This window comes from Rosa rugosa, chromosome 3 (genome assembly GCF_958449725.1).
Source record: "Rosa rugosa chromosome 3, drRosRugo1.1, whole genome shotgun sequence".
NCBI classification, from domain to species: Eukaryota; Viridiplantae; Streptophyta; class Magnoliopsida; order Rosales; family Rosaceae; genus Rosa; species Rosa rugosa.
In genome coordinates this window covers 57,354,852-57,374,203 of record NC_084822.1, presented here as the reverse complement: position 1 = coordinate 57,374,203, position 19,352 = coordinate 57,354,852, and the positions used below count along the sequence as shown (strand labels likewise).

Genomic DNA, 19,352 nt, shown 5'->3' with positions numbered 1-19,352 from the left:
TTGTCCGGACATTTTTTAATTTCTCTTTTATAAGAAGCCTTCGCAGATGAAATTTCCATCGAAACAAAAATGAAAGAGCGTCTCATTTCATTTATTTATTATTATTTTTTTTATGTCAGACATTAACGACAAATAAACCATCAGAAAAATGACTCAATTGTGGTCACCAAGGCCAGTCATGAGTCATGACCATGACCCTAAGAGAGGCTAGAGAGCTGTACTACCTGAGTAACATTTACATGCAACTGACATGATTTTCGGATAGTAAAGACGATGTACCATTGCTTGTAGATTAAAGTAGAACTGTCCAACCATAAAACGAAACTCGGGAACGCTGCCACGAAGGAAAGGATTGCGGCACCGATAGAAGAAGTATTTTCCGGTGTTTCGATTACCAATGTACAAGAGTAATTCAGTTCTAAAGAAGCGCTTAAGGTTTACAATAAGCATGACAATGATGATATATTTGTTTTCCACCTCCAGCATTTAGATCTGCTAGCATTGCTTTCATTCCACATGTGAAAGACCCCCACCTTCAGCCTTTGTTCTACAAACAACCACAATTGATAAGCAACACAGCAGACATATACAATACTTAAGTTGCTTTTAACAGTGGGCTGTTTACTATTCCACTAGGATAAAGAAAACTTACTTGTGATCAGAAGGATTTGGCCTGAGTTCATAAACAATGGTAGCAACAACATCCCTCTTTATCTGTTTATCATATCCAAGCAGATGAGTTATTTGCAGACCTAAAGCAGCAAGATCTAGTATAATGTTCGAAATTACCTGAGTAGCTTCGCCTTTAAAGCCAATATACTCAATCTTGGTTGTATCACCACCAAAACTATCAGGGAAATGCAATGTGATATTGCCCACATTTTGAAATTTGGAATATCTGATTGTACGATATAAAAGGAAAATCAGAAAAAAAGAAATGGCAGATGGTGATATATAATATAACCGAAGAAAAGACATAAAGAGATTCTTAATTTATGGAAAGTCAGCTTGACATGCTAAATTATAGGCATAAGAGGTATGCAGACACCACTACTTCAACAGTTAAGACTTAACTGCTCTCAATTTGAAATAGAACAATATCACCGCTTATAAAGATTTCAGCTTCTCCAAAACTATTCAACATGTACGTGGTATGGAGGGTAAAGAATAAGTACCTTGTCTGGTACTCCAACACTCCTTGGAAATTTTCAACCAAATCCCACTCCTTCAAACAACAAGAACATATGTTTTAAAAAATGAAATGTTGAATTCGTCAACTAACTCTCCTGCAGGCTTAATACCAAAGCATTACCTGAATGGCTTGCATGCCTTGAGCATCTGAAAAGTCAATGCCTTCTCGGTTAATGAACCTACAGTAAGCAAAGGAGTCTTGTTAATTCATTTTCCAAATGTAATAGAAATGACATGAAGTGGAACCAAGATAAAATTCCAAGTTGATTCTGAATCAAAGTTATTGACTGCAGAAACATGAGATGGATGCCAGAAAGGACAAGTTTGAAATCAATGTGATTACAAGTATTACATTGTGATAAATGGATGACCCATGAGTATATTTGAATAAATCATATTCTTCATTTCCTAGAGCTTCTTGCCTCAATGTCTAATTACACAATATATGAAAGCCATAGAAGATATTAAAGGTTGAACTTACGCCCTCATCTTGGAAGGACTTGTTCCGTCAACACCACCCACAACTGATATGCTCTTGATCTTCACATCTGATGTGAATCTATCAGAAACAAAAATATAACTAATCAATTCAAATGCAAAATACCAGCATAAGAGAAGAACTTTATCTTATATATTGGTGCCAAATGAAAGATCCTAAGCACAGTTCTCAAGATCCAGCCAACATACAGTAAATAGTAAATACAGATCTGTTGAACATCAAATATAACATGAAACAAGCAATGCAAATCAATCAGCATCGTTAACTAAACTCAACGAGGTCATAGCATAAACTACGAGACAAAGGGATCATTAATAATGATACACAAATTAAGTGTTATGTATTAGGTGAACCTCAAGATGCTACTAAGGTTGAACAGATCATAAAAATATACAGAAATCAAACATATGTTCCCATTGAAAATTGAATGAAAAGATGGGAGACTGGAAAAACTACGGCAATGAATCTACTATAGTTGTCTAAATTTAAGAATGGACTCTTCATGTGCAGTTTTGCATTCCTTGTTTATGTGCATAGTATGGACAACTGATGTTATGAAAATTGTATGCCACTTACGGAATGAAAATAAGCAATTCAGGATCACCCTCATTGCTCTCCAGATGTCCCTGTTGCAGAGAAAAAGATGATATAAGGCTTCATATGCTTCACAACTGAAACATAAACTACAATTAAAACATTTGGTTAACTCGAACTGAATCTCAATCAAAACCCTGCGTGCTGCACTAATCAGTCTTAGACTAGTGCCGATACATTGTCCGCAAAAATGTTATTCCTTACAAAGTTTGGATTGTTACTTCAACAGTGAAGTGTAGCGTTAATGATTGCCAAACTCTATATGTTTCACTCAAAGGACACTGTTGAATAGCCGACTCTTCAAATCAACAAGATAAAAACAGAAAAGTCATAGAAGAGTACATTACCCCAGATGAATTCAGCCGTTCCTCCCAAGCTTTGAACACAGACTTGACACTCCCTGGAACTGCCTCATTTAAAGCAGACACCTACAAACACAAAAAGGAATTCTCTCAATGACATATAAATGAAAGTAGAATCAAGTCAATCAAAAAATTATAGTTCGAAGCATAGCAAATAAGTCACCCCACATCCACAATCATCAATTCCTCTTTAATATAGCAGAACCCACAATCCTCCAACACTCATCCACAAACAACAACAATATTTAAGTCCTTCGAAATACAAGAATAAACCAAGCTTCCCATTTATCTATTCTCCTCCGCAATCAAGCAACACAAAGCAAAATGCCTGTGAGAATCAACATCTCAGCTCAAGGGTATATGTATTCATCCGGGCACTTTCAGAAAAACCCAACAAGATTAAAACTTGGTCAAGTAAACGGTGATAACCCACTAGCAGAAAGCGTAATAACTAACAGCGTAAACAAACACAGTAACAGCAAAATCAAAAGACTAAAAAAAAAGAAAAAGAACTTGACCTTGGGGAGGTCTATATGCTTGTAGAGAGACCAATCAGAGGAGCAATCATGTTCTTCGCAGCTATGATCATGTAAGCAAGCCATCACCTTTCCCAAATTTGCAAAGAAAAGCTCAATGAGGACGAAACCAGAATTTAGGGAGCGAATCGTCGCCTTTTAGTCCACCGAAAAGACTGAAATGCCCTCTCCCATCGGAACGCAGCGTTTAATGTGCCTTCTAATTCTTTCCTGGCAGTAAAGCTCGGAGCTTTGTTGGGTGTGTGAGAGAGAGAGAGAGAGAGAGAGAGATGGAGGGAGTAGAGGGGGAGGGATCGGGTGCGATGAGGTACACGCTGAGGCCGGAGAGGGTGAGCAACGAGGACATACTGTTCTGCGTGGATGTTGACCCGGAGTGTATGTCGGAGATGAAAACCGGGCCAAATGGGCGGCCCTTTACCCGATTGGACTCCATCAAGCAAGCCATCCTTCTCTTCATCAACGCCAAGCTCACCATCAACCCGGAACACCGATTCGCCTTCTCCGTTCTCGCAAAGTCCGTGTCTTGGGTCTGTTCTCAATCTCTTTTTACTTGGTTTCTGTTTTGGGCTTCTAGTGCGGATTCAATTTTTAAGTTGTGATTTGCTTTGTTGGCTTGGGAAAGGTGTGAAATTTTAATTGCTTAGACCTATATTTGGTTGCTGGATGATGAATTTAGTGAAATTAGGTTGAAACCATGATCATGAAGTAGTACATGATCGCAAAGTCTGAAAGGCTGGTCCTTTCGTTAAGCAGTGGACAAGGTTAGTCTGAATTTGGAGTTCATGTGATGCAGCCTAATGAATTCAAACTTTCAATTGGCTGTTGGTAGTTTTGAAATGTACTTTTCTCTGTTCCTAGACTTGTTTTGTGGAGTGTTGCTGCATTAAGATTAATCTACATACGGCGGTGTAATGCTGTCCTTTCTGATGCTTGATATAAATCATTATTGATCAGACTTCCAAATATGAATATGAAAGCATTGTGGACGATGCTCTGTAGGTTGTGTTAATCACTTGATTGTCCTTTTTGTTTGATTTTTTGATACTTTGGTTTAGCTTTATCGATTGATTTTGAACTTATTGTTTTCCTCTTTGTAGATTCGGAAAGAGTTCAGCAGTGATGTCGAGTCTGCTAAGGCTGCTTTTCGAGCGCTGTATCCTACTTCATCATCCGGGCATGCAGATCTTACCACTCTATTTCGAATAGCAGCTCATGAAGCAAAGAAATCTCGGGCTCAGAAAAGAATATTGAGGGTGGTAAGTAGTTGACTTTTATGTTTTACAGGTGTTCAGGAAGTAAATTTGGAAACTACCAAATGACAACAATTATCGTGTTGTTTCCATACATTCAAATTTCTTTTGTGATTGCACAATGTTTGAAGCCTGACATGCTAGCCCTCAGATTCTTATCTACTGCAGATCATCACTACAACCACAACATCAATGGCCTGTTAATCAGAAAATCTTCACTATGGATGTGGTTTACCTTCATGACAAGCCTGGACCCGACAACTGCCCCCAGCTGGTGTATGATAAACTTGTGGAAGCCCTTGAACATGTTACTGAATTTGAGGGCTACATCTTGGAGAGTGGTCAGGGGTTATCACGAACCCTCTTCCGTCACATGTGTTTGCTGCTGTCACACCCTCAGCAGCGTTGCTCACAAGATTACCTGGACATACCCAAGTCTCTCGCAAAAAGGTTGCCAGCAGACTCAGCACCCGGTGACGATAGTATACCTGTATCCAGCCAATGAGAACATCAGCAATCAAGTTTCTGAGCTCTTGTTGCTTTCTAAGTTATAAGTCTCAAGTATGTAGTTGCACTGAAGTTAATTTTTGAACATCTTGTATGTACAAATTGTGGATTCTCTTATTTTGACAATTTAAATGGATTGTTATTATGAATCTCAATGCTTATTTTAGCATATCTGTCACGGTGTGCTCTGTGATTCTAGATCACCATGTAGAATTACAGTTATAATTCTACTGCTGAACTCAATTCAAGTGTTTACCTTTGTGAAATTCTCACATAAACAACCTAAAATGGGGCATGACAAGTGGATACAAAAAACTAGTGGAGTAAATTCTTGTTGTGGAACTTAAAGATTAGTAGTGTTTTTTTTTGATGACCAACTTAAAGATTAGTAGTTGGAAGTCTTAAAACTACAATTCTTGATATGCAGCTTGCCTTTACCAAAAAAATAAAATATAAAAAGCTCAATTGCTACTTGCTACTCTCACCTTGTGATATGTGTCCAAAAATATAAGCCCTTTTCATTTTGGAACGCTGCTAGAATGCAAAGGAGAAAAGGAAGACACTTGATGACGGTATATACATTAGATAATGATTTCATTTGCCTAGTGATAAGAAGTTTAGAAGCTCCCGAGTCCCAACAGCAAGCAAGGCCTGCCCTTTGGAGTGAGGCTAAAGTTTTTTCCCTTATAAAACAAGTCAGTGGATTACTGTTTGAGTATTTGCTATCTCCCTAGCCTATGGAGTCAACAAATTGGAAATCCAAAAAAAAGAAAGGTGGAAGTCAATACACTGGTTTTCTATGAACTGCACAATCCCAGAAATTGGAATAGGAATCCGAATCCATCATCCATGTATGCATTAAGTAGAAGTCAACTCAAATGGATGATCTCAATCACCCAATTTTTTTAATTATCTCTAGAATTTTCTTTCGGTGGAATATTATCTCTATAATTATTTTCATTTTGATAATAAACTCTTCAGCTGAAGAAAGCTCAAAGAACTCTGCCGGCATGAGGTATTATGTGGGTCCTTTTCCTCTTGTGCATCTTGAACAATTATAAAGTAAAAATTATAATTCCACGTTCATACAATTTCATACTAAACTATTTTGCTTATTGTCTTCTTTGTAAAGTTTGACCCCCAACTGTCTTGATCTTCATTTCATCAAGTTTAAGGCACTCTAGAGACATGTCTAAAGTGTATGAAGTTGGTCAAGACTCAAGAGTCAACTGTTCATTCTAATTTTTGTACTGTTGATGGTGGGGAAAACAAGGTTAACCTTGCTTCTATGATCTCCCTCTCCCACTTCCCTAACATGGGTTTGTGCCTTCTGAGTCACTCATCTGAGAAAAGAACAAGTAAAAGTAAAACCGTAAAACCCATCATCACAAGTAATCCAAAAGTCTATGATACTAAATTAGTAATCCAACTGGTGTATGAATCTTAAGGACAAGCAACCATTAAAATATAGTTAGTGGTTCTTCTTGAATTTCCTTTCAGCGCCCTGAGAGACACTTCAAATATGCTCCAATAATAATATAGTCATTATTATTTTTCTGACATGCCCCATTGTATGGTCCTTTATATTCATGATGAAAGAGGCGACTTGAATGACATTTGGATTAATATGGAAGAGTAGCTGGAAGAAAGAAGAAAACCCCATTTCCAGTTTCAATGGGAATCTGCATATCCTGCTCAGTTTCAGGTCAAAAGATTCAAGATGGCAATGAAAATGCAATGTTCTTTGGAAAGAACAGTGGTTCTTTTGGGACTCAGAGCCTTGGTTCGCTTTATTCTAAGGAAGGAAGCAAAGGACTAAACCAAGACAGTGCCATTCTTTACCAGGTTTGTTTTTGTAGTTGTTGATCAAAGCATGATCTGTTCATTGTTTGAATTCTGATATGAATAACTTCATGTCCCATAGCATGTTGAATATACCATAAACCTATTTTTTCATTTCATTTCATTAGGGCTATGGAGTTGGAGATTCATCTTTCTGTGGAGTATTTGATGGGCATGGAAAGAATGGTCACATAGTGAGTGAGATGGTGAAGAATCACCTACCAGCACTACTACAGAGCCAAATGGAAGCTCTTGAACAAGTCACTTTAGTAACACAATCAGATGGTGAACAAAATCTTAACGACGAAACGGATACTGAATCAGAACCAAGCAAGAACTTTGATGAGTGGGAAGAGGCACTGGTTAATGCCTTCAAAGTAATGGACAAGGAGATTAAGCTCCAAGAAAATTTGGACTGTTCTTGTAGTGGAAGCACTGCTGTCGTTGTCATAAGACAGGTAAAAAGAAAACTATGATTCAACCAAATTGTCATTCCTTCTTTATTTTTCTTGGGATTTAACTTTATGAATCAAACAGGGCGAGGACCTTTTTATAGCTAACTTGGGTGACTCGAGAGCCATCCTGGGAACAATGACTGAGAATGGAATTGAAGGCATTCAATTAACCACTGATCTAAAGCCTGGTTTACCAAGTAAGAAGTTAATCCTAGCTAGCCTGGTTTACTTCTTGAACGTTTGAAGTAGTTATGTGACTAGTTATCCCTTTTAATGCAGATGAAGCAGAACGAATAAGAGCATGCAATGGTCGAGTGATTGCACTAGAACACGAAAAACACATCCAGAGAGTGTGGTTGCCCCATGAATTCCTTCCAGGCCTAGCCATGTCGCGAGCTTTTGGGGACTTTGTACTCAAAGATTATGGCATCATTGCCGTCCCTGATGTCTCCCATCATCGCCTGACCTCCGAAGATCAGTTCATTGTTCTTGCAACTGATGGGGTATGGGATGTGCTTGGTAACAATGAAGTTGCGTCTATTGTGTGGGAAGCCGAGAGTGCAGAGGCAGCTGCTAGGACTGTGACTGAGACGGCTAGAGCCACATGGAGCACAAAGTACCCAACTTCTAAGATAGACGACTGCACTGTGGTTTGCCTGTTTTTCAGTTCATTCTAATGCCTGTAAAGATTTTGAAGCAGTTGGCCTTTCTCTTTTCGTGTTGGGCAACGCCATTTGATCTATATACTGTAATTCACACACATTTCAACACAACACACTACTGCCATAGTTTTGAAAAGACAACCTGACAAGACCTTGTTTAAAAAGCAATTTCTAATCATTTGGTCAATAAACCATCAAAATGCTCAGATGCTCAGCAAGAAGACAACATATGCAGTTATGCACCTTTAAGTTTTGAATGATTCAGAATCCATTCCACTAGAATTCAATGAACTTGTAAACATTTCCCACGGAGAATGAATTGAAATAAGACTAGTCATAGGGGCAAAAAGAACTTGTGGATTCATTGGAAATTCTAGTTAAACGCAAGTTCACAATGCCAATATACTCCTCTCTAACTATGTAAAAACAAATAAATAACTCCCATCTGTAAGTCAACTAATGCCAACCCTCTGACCAAACATTTCAGAACACAAAAGGATCATCTCAGCAATCAAATTGCATCATCTTTGGGTTCCCCTGTAAGCAGGTCATCATCATATGAAACGGGTACCCTTAGCCTATCATGAACAGAAACGTGTTTACTTCGGGGATTTGACTGATTGTCTCGAGTCTGAACTTCAGGCATTTCGGTCATTTCAGTCATTTCAGATACATGCTGCAAATCATTTGAAAATTTGGCTGGAGTCACATCCTCTGATGAAGTAGCAAATACTTGGGATGGTTCTACTTTACTTTGGTTAGTTGGTGGTTGTCTATTATATGGTTGCTTGAATTGCTTCTGCAGAAGGATAGAAAAGATAAAGAAGAGTGATTAAGACTATGTTTGGGCAATAATGACAACAGAAACATCATTACGTACACCAGTTCCCTAATTCAAATACAGCATGCAAAAGTCAAGTAACAGAAAATTACGCAGCAGCTCAAATTAGACACCAACTATAAGGCCAATTATTTTTCCTTTAGAATAAAAAAAAGGTTGATAATGCACCTCAAATTCCTTGGCTTTCTTCATGATCTCTTTATAGGCCTTTGGCTCTCGTGCTTTGATGATATTCCACAGCAGACCACCACCTGTCCGCAAACGTCTGCCATTAGCAGTCATCTGACCTCCACATGCCTGGATTGCATTCACCTGAAAAGGTGTCATTGTTTCATTATGGATGTTTCAAGCTGATAGTAAGTAACCATTCTCTAAATATGATCCCCTCTGGACTACAAGTAATGAATAAACTCATATACAAGATATATAGAAACACCTATAACAAACACACACAATCAAATTCAGACATTAGTCAAGGAGATAGTTGAAGGTGAGAAATCTGCAAGGCTAGGAAACAATACCGAGAATCAGAAATTACGAAAGGTTGCATTGCCAAATACAGTGGATGAGAATTGTCAGCTCTAGTTGATCCAAACTATTCTACCCAGAATCTCATGTTCAGTTGAAAAAGGTAAGTTGAACCCTTCAAGTTCACTCCCTATGAAGTATATCCCAGCTTCCCCTTAAAGCTATACTGTGAAAGGGACTAAAAATGAGACAGATGGCTTAGAGATAAAGACAACCTTAAGTGTAACCAGAAAGCACTTCCAGGTACATAATCCATAATTCATTCACCCAACAACAGGAGTGTTCGAGAAGGTACATGATAGAATTAAGAGCACTCTTGAATTAATATGGACAATGGTAGACGCAGTTTTTTTAGACCAGCAGCAACATTAGATCATCTAAAAGCTACAAGGTGAAGGGGGACTATAGAGGAGAAAGACGTCTCAGTATGTAAAGGCAACCTTAAGAGTAACCAACGATAATGCACATCAAGGAGCATTACCCATTCACCTGATAACAGGATTCCCATTAGCAAAAAAAAAAACCAAGAGTTCTCAAGAAGGTATAGAATAGAATTGATTGACATACATTATAGATGATCTTCAATTGAGAAAATCACTGATAGCCCAGCTCAAAGGTATTGAGTGCAAAGTGCATCTTAACACTAGCAGCAAGGTCGGATCATCTCAAATAAGGCACATATTAATGAAGATAAACATGTACCATATTTTACGACCAGTTGCTAATGGTATCTGTCAAGGAGGAAGATCATCACAATACAAACAGTAAAAAAGATAACAATCCAAAGTTGTATAATTTACTTTATCATCCTTTTCCACAAAAGAAATTATAATAATCATGTATCTTAAGTATATAAATTACCTCTTTGATGAGATCACACAATGCAGCAACACCAAGACAACCAACAGCAGTGTATACCATATACGATTTTTTCTCTCTCAAATTTCTACATGTCTCCGAAACAAACCTGTCAAATGGAAAATCAAACGAATGTTAGGATCCACAATAGAGCTCCGAAATCATGTCCAATACATGTAATTATTTTCATTCGCAATCAGGGGGCAGCACATAACCTGTCTATGTCAAATACATTAGTCCATGGGCCGCCGCTGCTGTTCTTTCTCTTATTTCTCCTCTTCTTCCTCTTATTCTTGCTACCCTTACTCTGATGCTCTTGGTTTGCTCCACTGTCATTCCCCCCACTCCCCTGTACCGAGCCATTCTGCGATTCATGCTCCACAAGCTCCCCTTCTTCGACATCGAGCATTTCGACATCCTCACCATCCCCAAAGTTATCATCATATATTGAATCTAATACGCTACCTTCTCCTTCCATATAAACCTTCCTCAACCACAAAATTTCCAACTACCTACAGAAACCGAAACCGAAACCGAAATTCTATGAGGACTCTAACAAAACCGTAAATAGAATCAAAATTTCTGATTTAAAGTTCAAAACCCTAAGTAATGAAGAACGCAGATAGAGTAATGACGTTACGGAGTTGATCTGCAAGTTATTGAAATCGTTTTGGGACATAGAAACTTTACCAATGCGAAAAGGGAGTGACGGCGATTCTGAGCTGAGATTTCTGTGATTCCGGAGCTCCTATAACGGTGATGTTCGGGGTTTGGAGTGACTGCGTTATTCGTTGGTGTGGTCTTTATAGTAGAAAGCCTAGAAGGGCTGTGGCGGTAATCAGAGAGTCAGGTCACTTCCGCTGCCTGGTTATAAAAACGGTGTGCTTTGACCGAGAGCCCAATCATAGTCGGCCCGTATAGATTCTGAAACAGACTAAAGCCCAATTTAAAAAGCCCAACGTCAGTCCATTTTGAACAAGGGAGGAAAACCACCTGTCCAAGAACACATGTCCTCACATTTAAATTTTTTAATACAAAATAAATAAACAAACAATGGAGGGGAGGATGATGGGCTTGCCTCCGATAAATGGGTCGCCGAGGCGGTCTGAGTTGGTGACAGCAACTGAAACTGGCCAAGCTTTGGTGGAGGTGGTGCTCGATTCGATCGGGTCTGCGTCTCCAGTTTTCTCGGCGGGAAACCCCGTTTTGGGCTGGGTCTGCAGTTGCCTATTAGGCTACCCATTATTCCTTCTTTTCTCTTTTGGATCGCGCCTATTGTGGGTTTCTGGGGGTGTCAGAGCCCTAATTGTGTTCTGGGGGTGTCAGAGCCCTAATTGTGTTCTGGGGGTGTCAGAGCCCTAATTGTGTTCTTTTGCTTTGAATAATTATCCTCACCATGTTCTGCCCTCGATTGTAGTTGTTTGCTGGTTGATGAGGGGCGATGTACACTAGGAGGGTGTTAGGCGTCAACGATTTTCAAGTCAGTGACTCTGATTTAGGGTTGAATAAATGGATAGGTGAGGAGTTTTTTTTTACATTCTCTTTTTTAGTTTGTTTTTTTTTTGTTTTTGGTAGCGCTGCTATATGCAGTCTGATTTGGGCATCGAGATGTAATATGAGTGAAGTTTTGAAATGTGGAATTCGATGAAAATTTTGGTATTTTAAATTTATATAAATTCAATGAAAATTTGAGTGTCAGTTGAAATTTTAACAATTATCAGTCAACATTAATGCTTAAATACTAATTCTGAAGTTATTTTTTATTTTGATTAAATATTGATAGTATCAAATTATGAAAACTAACAACTCAAACTAGAGTGTTTCCTATTCACACGTCACCTACCAAATTTTTGAAGTACAATTCCAAATTGTCCATTCCACCAACCTACCAATGTCATTCATATACCCTTTTAGGGTGAACACCCTCTTTTACACCAAAAACGTCAATAACCTAATTTACACTAAAATTGTCATATAAGTTGTTAATGTGGATTTAACAACAAATTATTTTACCAATAAAATTTCATTATGTTTTGGAAAAATTTCGCAAACAGTACACCAAGTAAAGACCACTAATAATTCTTATACATAAAGTTCCAAACCAAACATTTCGGTACACAAAATCTGAAACTAGTCCCACTATCAGTACACGACGTCAATTTTTGACACAAAAATGTCCATTATGCCCTCAGTTTTTTTTTTTAATAATTTTTTTTTTCTATTATTTTTGTTTCCTTCGTTTTTTCTGTTATTTTTTTTTCTTTCGTTTTTTCTATTATTTTTTTTTCTTCCTTCGTTTTTATCTCTTTCTTTCTTTTCACATGACTAAATATTGGCTGAGTTACAAATATAAGCTGTAGGACCATAAATCTCACCAATTGGAGGCAAGGGCGGCGTTGGAAGCGAGGGAGTGAGTTCGGAAGAAGGAAGAAGAAAGAGATAAAAATGAAGAAAAAAAAATAACAGAAAAAAAATTTATTAAAAAAAAAAAAGAACTGATGGCATAATTGATATTTTGGTGTCAAAAACTGACGTCGTGTGCTGATAGTGGGTCGAGTTTCAGATTTCGTGTACCAAAATTTTTGGTTTGGAACTTTATGTATAAGAATTATTAGTGGTCTTTACTTGGTGTACTGTTTGCGAAATTTTCCCTTATGTTTTTTTTTTTTTTTTTTTTTTTTTGAGGTAGGGCCAAATCTGCTGCCCTTAAGCCATAACCATTGATGAAATCATAGAATACAAGGGGTGGACATGGTGCCTAAACCCCGTATGACAATAAGCTTTGAGAGAAAATCCCGAAATAATATCAGGATTCCCTACTAATCCTGTGTATTCTAACACGCACCAATTAGCAAAGAGTGCATCATTGGCTACTCCATTTGCTTTACAATTTCGGCGACATACCCTTATGTTTTATAAGACAAAGTTGTTAGATTGTATTATGTGATTTTTGATTAGATCTTATGAGAAAGAAATTCGAACTTAAAATTCAATCTATCATTATACAGATAAAATTGTCAGTAAGTTTTCCAAAATTCTCTATCCCAAGTTAATAAGTTTCCGATTCCAAAATGTATGATAGTGAGTGTGAACTTACAATAGCCTCAATAATTGTCCCCAACCCTTTACATAATTAGCGGTAGATTCATTGAATCTGTCCACATTTGATGTATAAATGAGTTAGAGGACCAGTGGCCTATACGAACCAAAATCCAGAAAGTAACTGGAGCTGACGTGTGAGTATTGAGTTTAAAATTCAAGCAAGAAAGACTGTCGATCCGAAAACCTCACAATCAAACACATTGATTGTATATGAGCCCCTTTTATCATGACAGGATCACTTGTCCAGCACGTATTGTGCAATTTTGTGATGTAATCCATAATATTTTAAGTCCATTTTCTTTTATTAAATATCAATTTGGTGGTCCACGGTAAATTTGTATAAAATTATTTTAATTTAAGTTTTTTATTTAAATATTATTATGGTCTCCACATTATTTGCCACAACATATTTGAAATTAATCAAGACAATTAAAAGCACTTAAAATTTTTAAACTAAAATGATGTGTAAAGACATGTATAAAATAAAGAATCTTGAATCAATATAATTCGCGGTGATCAAATTATTAACTGAGAGAGAAGACTCTGAAGCTTAAATTCTTCTTCTTCTGAAAAAAAAAAAAAAAAAAAAAAGCTTAAGTTACCTTTAAATTAGAGAAATAGTCAACGTAAACTAATTCAACAAAACTGTAGAAGAAAAGAATCTGAGATTTTTATGTTTTAACTGTATTCTTTAAAATTGGAATTTCACGTTACACCGGATTAACGATGTAACTCATAATTCCAGCAATATTTACTGGGTTGCTGACCCGCGAAAAACAAAGCGGGACACGCGATCCGGATCTGACGTGTACGCTCCAGATTGAACGCTCTCTTTCCAAAAATGTATCCCATATGGGACCCACGTATAAAAAAAAAAATCCCACGCGATTCACAACCAATAAATAAACAACAAACACTGCGGCCTTCACCGAAACCCAGCTCCACCAATCAAAAATATCCTATCCCACTTTCGCCGGAAACCGCCATGACTCGGTTGGCCACCGTCATCGCCGTCCTTCTTTTCTTCCTAGTCTCCCTCTCTTCTTCCGCCACCAGTAGCCGCGACCTGATCGGAGACGTCTTGCGCTTGCCGTCAGAAGCTTCGAGGTTCTTCCGCGCCGGCGATGGTGGCGCCGATCAGCCAGACGACGGCTCCGTCGGCACGCGGTGGGCCGTTTTGATCGCCGGCTCCAATGGATACTGGAATTACAGGCATCAGGTGATTAATTCTGGCCTTGCTTAATCAATAATTGAGTTAATTTCGTTTAATCTGACGTTGATTTAGCGATTGAGGTTTAAAACATGTGAATTTTCAGGCTGATATATGCCATGCCTATCAATTATTGAAGCAAGGAGGGCTGAAAGATGAAAATATTGTTGTATTTATGTATGATGATATTGCTTTCAATGAAGAGAACCCTAGGCAAGGAGTCATCATCAACAGTCCTCATGGTGATGATGTTTATAAAGGAGTCCCGAAGGTCTGTGATCCTCTCCTTCAGGTGTTGACTTAGTTCGGAATTGCTGGATTTGTTAGTTTGCCTTATGCGGTTTATTTGATTGTGGCAGGATTACACTGGGGATGATGTTACTGTTAATAATTTCTTTGCTGCTATTCTTGGAAACAAAACTGCTATTACCGGGGGTAGTGGGAAAGTTGTGGACAGTGGTCCGAACGATCACATCTTCATATACTACTCCGATCATGGTGGTCCTGGAGTACTTGGTGAGTAGCTATTGAGTAGCAACTTGGATGAAACGATTTGTCCTGCTTTGGTTGTTGTGTAAGGGTCAAATTGGTTGATTGTTTGTGCTTATTCGAGTTGAGCTAATAGTGGTATGTATGTTGTGGATAGTCGTTCGAATAATTGTATTTCTAAGTAATTAAATTCATGGCAGACCTGGAGCTCTTGGCCATTAGGTCTGGAGAAAACATTTTTATAGAAGGATGTGGCATGCTGTAGATGTTGTTTGTTTTGGGCGAAAGTATCACCAACTAATGCCTGGCTTTATTAGGGAAAAACCATAATATTGTAGTGACTGTGGCCTTCTATGGAATTCGAGAAATAGGTCTCAAGCTAAGCACTGAACTTGATAAATGAACCACCTGCCGTTAGATTTGAAAATCGGATATGAAATTTTATGTTGTTCTGAACTTGATAAATGAACCACCTGCAGTTATTTATTTGATTTGATTTAGATATCAAGTTTGCATGTTACAATATTGAATTGCTCTCCATAACTGAACTATGTACTTTTTTTTTTTTTTTCCAGGGATGCCTACCAGTCCCTATATTTATGCAGACAGGCTCATAGAAGTTCTAAAGAAGAAGCATGCTGCAGGGACATATGAAAGTTTGGTAAGTTCCTAGTTGAAGTGTGCATGCATCCTGCATATACCAATAGAGTTGGGCTAATTTGTGAAGTGCAGGTATTTTATCTTGAAGCTTGTGAATCCGGAAGTATCTTTGAGGGTCTTCTTCCTGAAGGTTTGAATATCTTTGCAACTACAGCATCAAATGCAGAAGAGAGCAGTTGGGGGACTTACTGCCCGGGAGAGTATCCTAGTCCTCCCCCAGAATATGAAACCTGTTTGGGTGACTTGTATAGTGTTGCTTGGATGGAAGATAGGTATGCATAGTATTTCTCCCAATACTTTTAGCTTCGTGTAAAGTATATTACTCCTTGATTAGATTTTCACTATAAGATTCCTCGGAAAATAGGAGAATATACGATTAAATAGAAATTTGAAATATGATACACATCTAGAAGGAGCTGAATCTCTACATTTTAATTTAATGGAAATTATTCTGTATGATTTCATGCCACTTTCTTTTTGTTTTTGGTTTCTTGTTCTGTTTGTGTAAGAATTTGGACTGTCTTTAATCTTTATGAAATCATATCCGTTCAGTTTCTCCCTCAAATTGAAGATAGAATTCTTATTTTTCATTTTGATCCTATGACAGTGACGTACACAACTTGAAGTCAGAAACTTTGCACCAGCAGTATGAACTGGTAAGAACCTGTTGCTTACTGAATTGTTATGGAAAAAGTAGAGAACACATTTATTTGGAAGAAAAGGATTAGTTGGGTAGAGTAGCTGTTTATGGTATGTTTTAAGTAAATGAAAAAGGTTGTCCTTACTCAAAGAAAGGTGGGGGCACAATCATTGAGGTATCTTGAGGTCTGTTCAAGAAATATTTAGATTCCCTTACTTTGGATGTCTTCCGGTTGGTCTCTGATGGCAATTATATGATCTCATTATGCTGGCCCAGGTCAAATCAAGGACAGCGAGTGATAATTCTGCTTATGGTTCTCATGTCATGCAATATGGCGACATAGGGCTCAGCAAGAACAACCTCTTCATGTATATGGGGACAAATCCTGCAAATGATAACTACACTTTCATGCCTCAGAACTTCTTCAGGCCATCTTCAAAAGCTGTCAACCAGAGGGATGCTGATCTGGTCCATTTCTGGGATAAGGTTTATATCTCATATCTCTTTCTTTTTATATTACTTTTCTGTTGGTTTTGCTTAAATTTATGTTTAGTCATCCCTTTGCATACTTATAGTTGGGAAGTTTGTCATTTTATTAGACATTTTGAATCTTTGATCGATATGATGATATCAGCAATGATGAAGGGGAATACTTGATTTATATTTGCATACCTAAAAATGGTACCATGTTGTAACTATTTGGGAAATTTTGAAACCATTCTCAGATTTCTGCTACTATAAAGGTCCAAAAGAGGCAGTCAAGGCTCTGCCTGGTAACAATAATTTGGAGTGCTAATACTGAATGAAAACAATAAATATGGTTCGTAATTTGGGAGGTGGACCAAATTTAAGGTTACATAATAATGTAATATACATGGTCAGGGAGAGATTAAATCTACTGGGGTTGACTGCTAATAGGAGAGTGTACATGGTCTAATGCTTTGTATATACTAAGAAGAAACATGGTTCATTTTAAATATAAACAGGCCTTTCTTGTTACGTGCTGTACTTCTGAAGACAAGATGTCATTCTATAAATTCCTTTTTAATGTAAGCAGTTAGCTTGAAGATCTAAGACCCTCTGAGAACTTTTTTTTTTTTTTTTTTTGCCTTTTTATGCAGTTCCGCAAGGCTCCTGAAGGCTCACCAAGGAAAGCTCAAGCCCAAAAAGAATTTCTTGAAGCAATGTCTCACAGAATGCATATAGATGAAAGCATGAAACTTATTGGGAAACTCCTGTTTGGAATCAAAAAAGGTCCAGAGGTCCTCAGCGCTGTTCGACCTGCTGGGCAGCCACTTGTTGATGACTGGGACTGTCTTAAGACAATGGTAATCCTCCTGTCAAATGTGTCCTTAATTCTGTTCAACACCTTTCTGAATCTGTTTCGTAGATGGTATTGATTTGAAGGGAAGTGTTTTCTCTTGATACCTGAAATCTAATTGCCTGATGGATCATTTGTGCAGGTGAGGAGTTTTGAGACGTATTGCGGATCTCTATCTCAGTATGGGATGAAACACATGCGTTCCCTGGCAAACGTCTGCAACGCTGGAATGACGAAGGAGCAGATGGCCGAGGCTTCAGCCCAAGCCTGCGTCAATGTTCCTTCTGGCCGATGGAGCTCTCTGCACAGGGGATTCAGTGCTTGATTTTATTCAAAATTTGGAATTCGAATGACCAGTATCTGGTCGTTCTATATACAAACATGTCTTGGGACGCATCTCCAATGATTGTAATTCCGATTGCTTCAGTGAAAATCCCTGTAAATATAACTGAAGCTCCTTCTCCTAGAGGGCATTGTATATTTGAAGTTTGCCAAATATTAGAACGTTTGTTGTGTATGAATCTGTACCTGTTTGCAAGAGCAGCAGGTGTATGTATTTGGTTATGAAAGTTTGGCTGTTGATTCTATTTCGTTTGTCCGCTTTATTTCTTGTCTTTTTATTGGAATAGTTTGCTTACAAAATGGGTAAGCAACAGCTGTGGGTCCAATTAACCTTTCAATCGTATCATATTATATATAATTCGTATGATACGCGTTACCAATAATTGATTGCATCCGACTCGCATAAGATATTTTAAGATGCGAGTTTCAAAACTTTGATGAAAACAAAATAGATTAATTTGTTGTGTACCCTAATAAAAAATTGATTAATCAGATATGATATGATTGATGTTATTGTCAGATGCATATTCCCTTTGGATAACAACCATTGGGTGCTTAGTTGGTTACTCTAATTTGGTTTATTTCACATACACAATCATAACTAGATTCTTGTTTTTTATGTGTCCACTTTGTGGGCCGCTATGGGCCCAATTGAGCGCATTATGGGCATAGATGCTATTTTGCACTTCCCTTTATAGTTGGGATTGACCTTCCAACCTGCTAGGCCCACATGTGGCTAGGGTTGGATTTGATTTTGTGATTTCAAGAATCGTCACTCAAAATGGTCATGCTGATAAACGGACAGCCCTTGTTCTCCACTGCCGATTTGGTATATAGATCGACGACTAAGCTGGATCGAAACTCAACATTGATTATTGCGCTTTAGTCTGTATTAATATCGGTCGCCCGATCGATGTCAAAACGACAAAACTTCCTACTGTACATGGACCAAAGTTGCATTCCTATTGTAACAACCCCGCTACATTCTCCCAACTCATAAATGAAATCCATACGGCATAGTGTTAAACCATTATTGCTAACCCACATGGTCAAAATTGAAAAATTAAATAGGTCCAACATCGTACTAAAAGAATTGAAGCTTCGTTTGTATACGGTCTATAATCGATCAGAGTAACCGTACATTACGGAAAATTGTCTGATAACGTTAAACCCAAGACGCTGGTTAACTTACCATAGTTAGTTCACACTAATGAGTCTCGCCATCGAACCGGTTCACCAGCAAAAAGCTAATAAATAAATTTAATTTCTGTCAGAATAAATAAAAAATAATCCGGGTAATGCAAATAATTGGAACTTAACGCCGTACAAGATTCTGTTAGATTCACGAACGGCGTAACGGGGTTTAAGAGACGGAGCTGACAGTTAAGGAGCGGAGGCTTAATGGCCGTTGGATATCTGATCAAAGGTCGAGAATGCTCGGTGTTGGACGGTTAGAAAGTGAC

At 37.9% G+C, this 19,352-nt stretch overlaps 5 protein-coding genes across 5 annotated transcripts; 3 read left to right on the top strand and 2 right to left on the bottom strand.

The window, feature by feature from the left end:
- Window positions 1-52: 52 nt before the first annotated feature.
- Window positions 53-3,309, bottom strand: LOC133736417 (uncharacterized). The gene is made up of 9 exons (XM_062163894.1): window positions 3,165-3,309; window positions 2,632-2,712; window positions 2,267-2,316; window positions 1,673-1,750; window positions 1,313-1,370; window positions 1,176-1,225; window positions 790-898; window positions 653-714; window positions 53-547 (listed from the first exon to the last, which is right to left on the bottom strand). The coding sequence occupies exons 1-9, from the start codon at window positions 3,246-3,248 to the stop codon at window positions 508-510; spliced, it is 612 nt and encodes a 203-aa protein (XP_062019878.1). The 5' UTR covers window positions 3,249-3,309; the 3' UTR covers window positions 53-507.
- A 124-nt stretch (window positions 3,310-3,433) lies between these two features.
- Window positions 3,434-5,094, top strand: LOC133736416 (uncharacterized). The gene is made up of 3 exons (XM_062163893.1): window positions 3,434-3,709; window positions 4,280-4,438; window positions 4,584-5,094. The coding sequence occupies exons 1-3, from the start codon at window positions 3,452-3,454 to the stop codon at window positions 4,935-4,937; spliced, it is 771 nt and encodes a 256-aa protein (XP_062019877.1). The 5' UTR covers window positions 3,434-3,451; the 3' UTR covers window positions 4,938-5,094.
- A 1,238-nt stretch (window positions 5,095-6,332) lies between these two features.
- LOC133736414 (probable protein phosphatase 2C 72) lies at window positions 6,333-8,180 on the top strand. The gene is made up of 4 exons (XM_062163891.1): window positions 6,333-6,784; window positions 6,910-7,239; window positions 7,319-7,433; window positions 7,516-8,180. The coding sequence occupies exons 1-4, from the start codon at window positions 6,614-6,616 to the stop codon at window positions 7,911-7,913; spliced, it is 1,014 nt and encodes a 337-aa protein (XP_062019875.1). The 5' UTR covers window positions 6,333-6,613; the 3' UTR covers window positions 7,914-8,180.
- A 55-nt stretch (window positions 8,181-8,235) lies between these two features.
- Window positions 8,236-10,972, bottom strand: LOC133736415 (uncharacterized). Its single transcript, XM_062163892.1, has 5 exons — window positions 10,816-10,972; window positions 10,341-10,637; window positions 10,129-10,234; window positions 8,908-9,051; window positions 8,236-8,697 (listed from the first exon to the last, which is right to left on the bottom strand). Exons 2-5 carry the CDS (start codon window positions 10,601-10,603, stop codon window positions 8,410-8,412), a joined length of 801 nt encoding a protein of 266 aa, XP_062019876.1. The 5' UTR covers window positions 10,604-10,637; window positions 10,816-10,972; the 3' UTR covers window positions 8,236-8,409.
- Window positions 10,973-14,141: 3,169 nt separating this feature from the next.
- LOC133736756 (vacuolar-processing enzyme) lies at window positions 14,142-18,134 on the top strand. Its single transcript, XM_062164348.1, has 9 exons — window positions 14,142-14,446; window positions 14,544-14,708; window positions 14,797-14,953; window positions 15,502-15,587; window positions 15,659-15,858; window positions 16,194-16,242; window positions 16,503-16,712; window positions 17,348-17,554; window positions 17,690-18,134. Exons 1-9 carry the CDS (start codon window positions 14,213-14,215, stop codon window positions 17,870-17,872), a joined length of 1,491 nt encoding a protein of 496 aa, XP_062020332.1. The 5' UTR covers window positions 14,142-14,212; the 3' UTR covers window positions 17,873-18,134.
- Window positions 18,135-19,352: the final 1,218 nt, after the last annotated feature.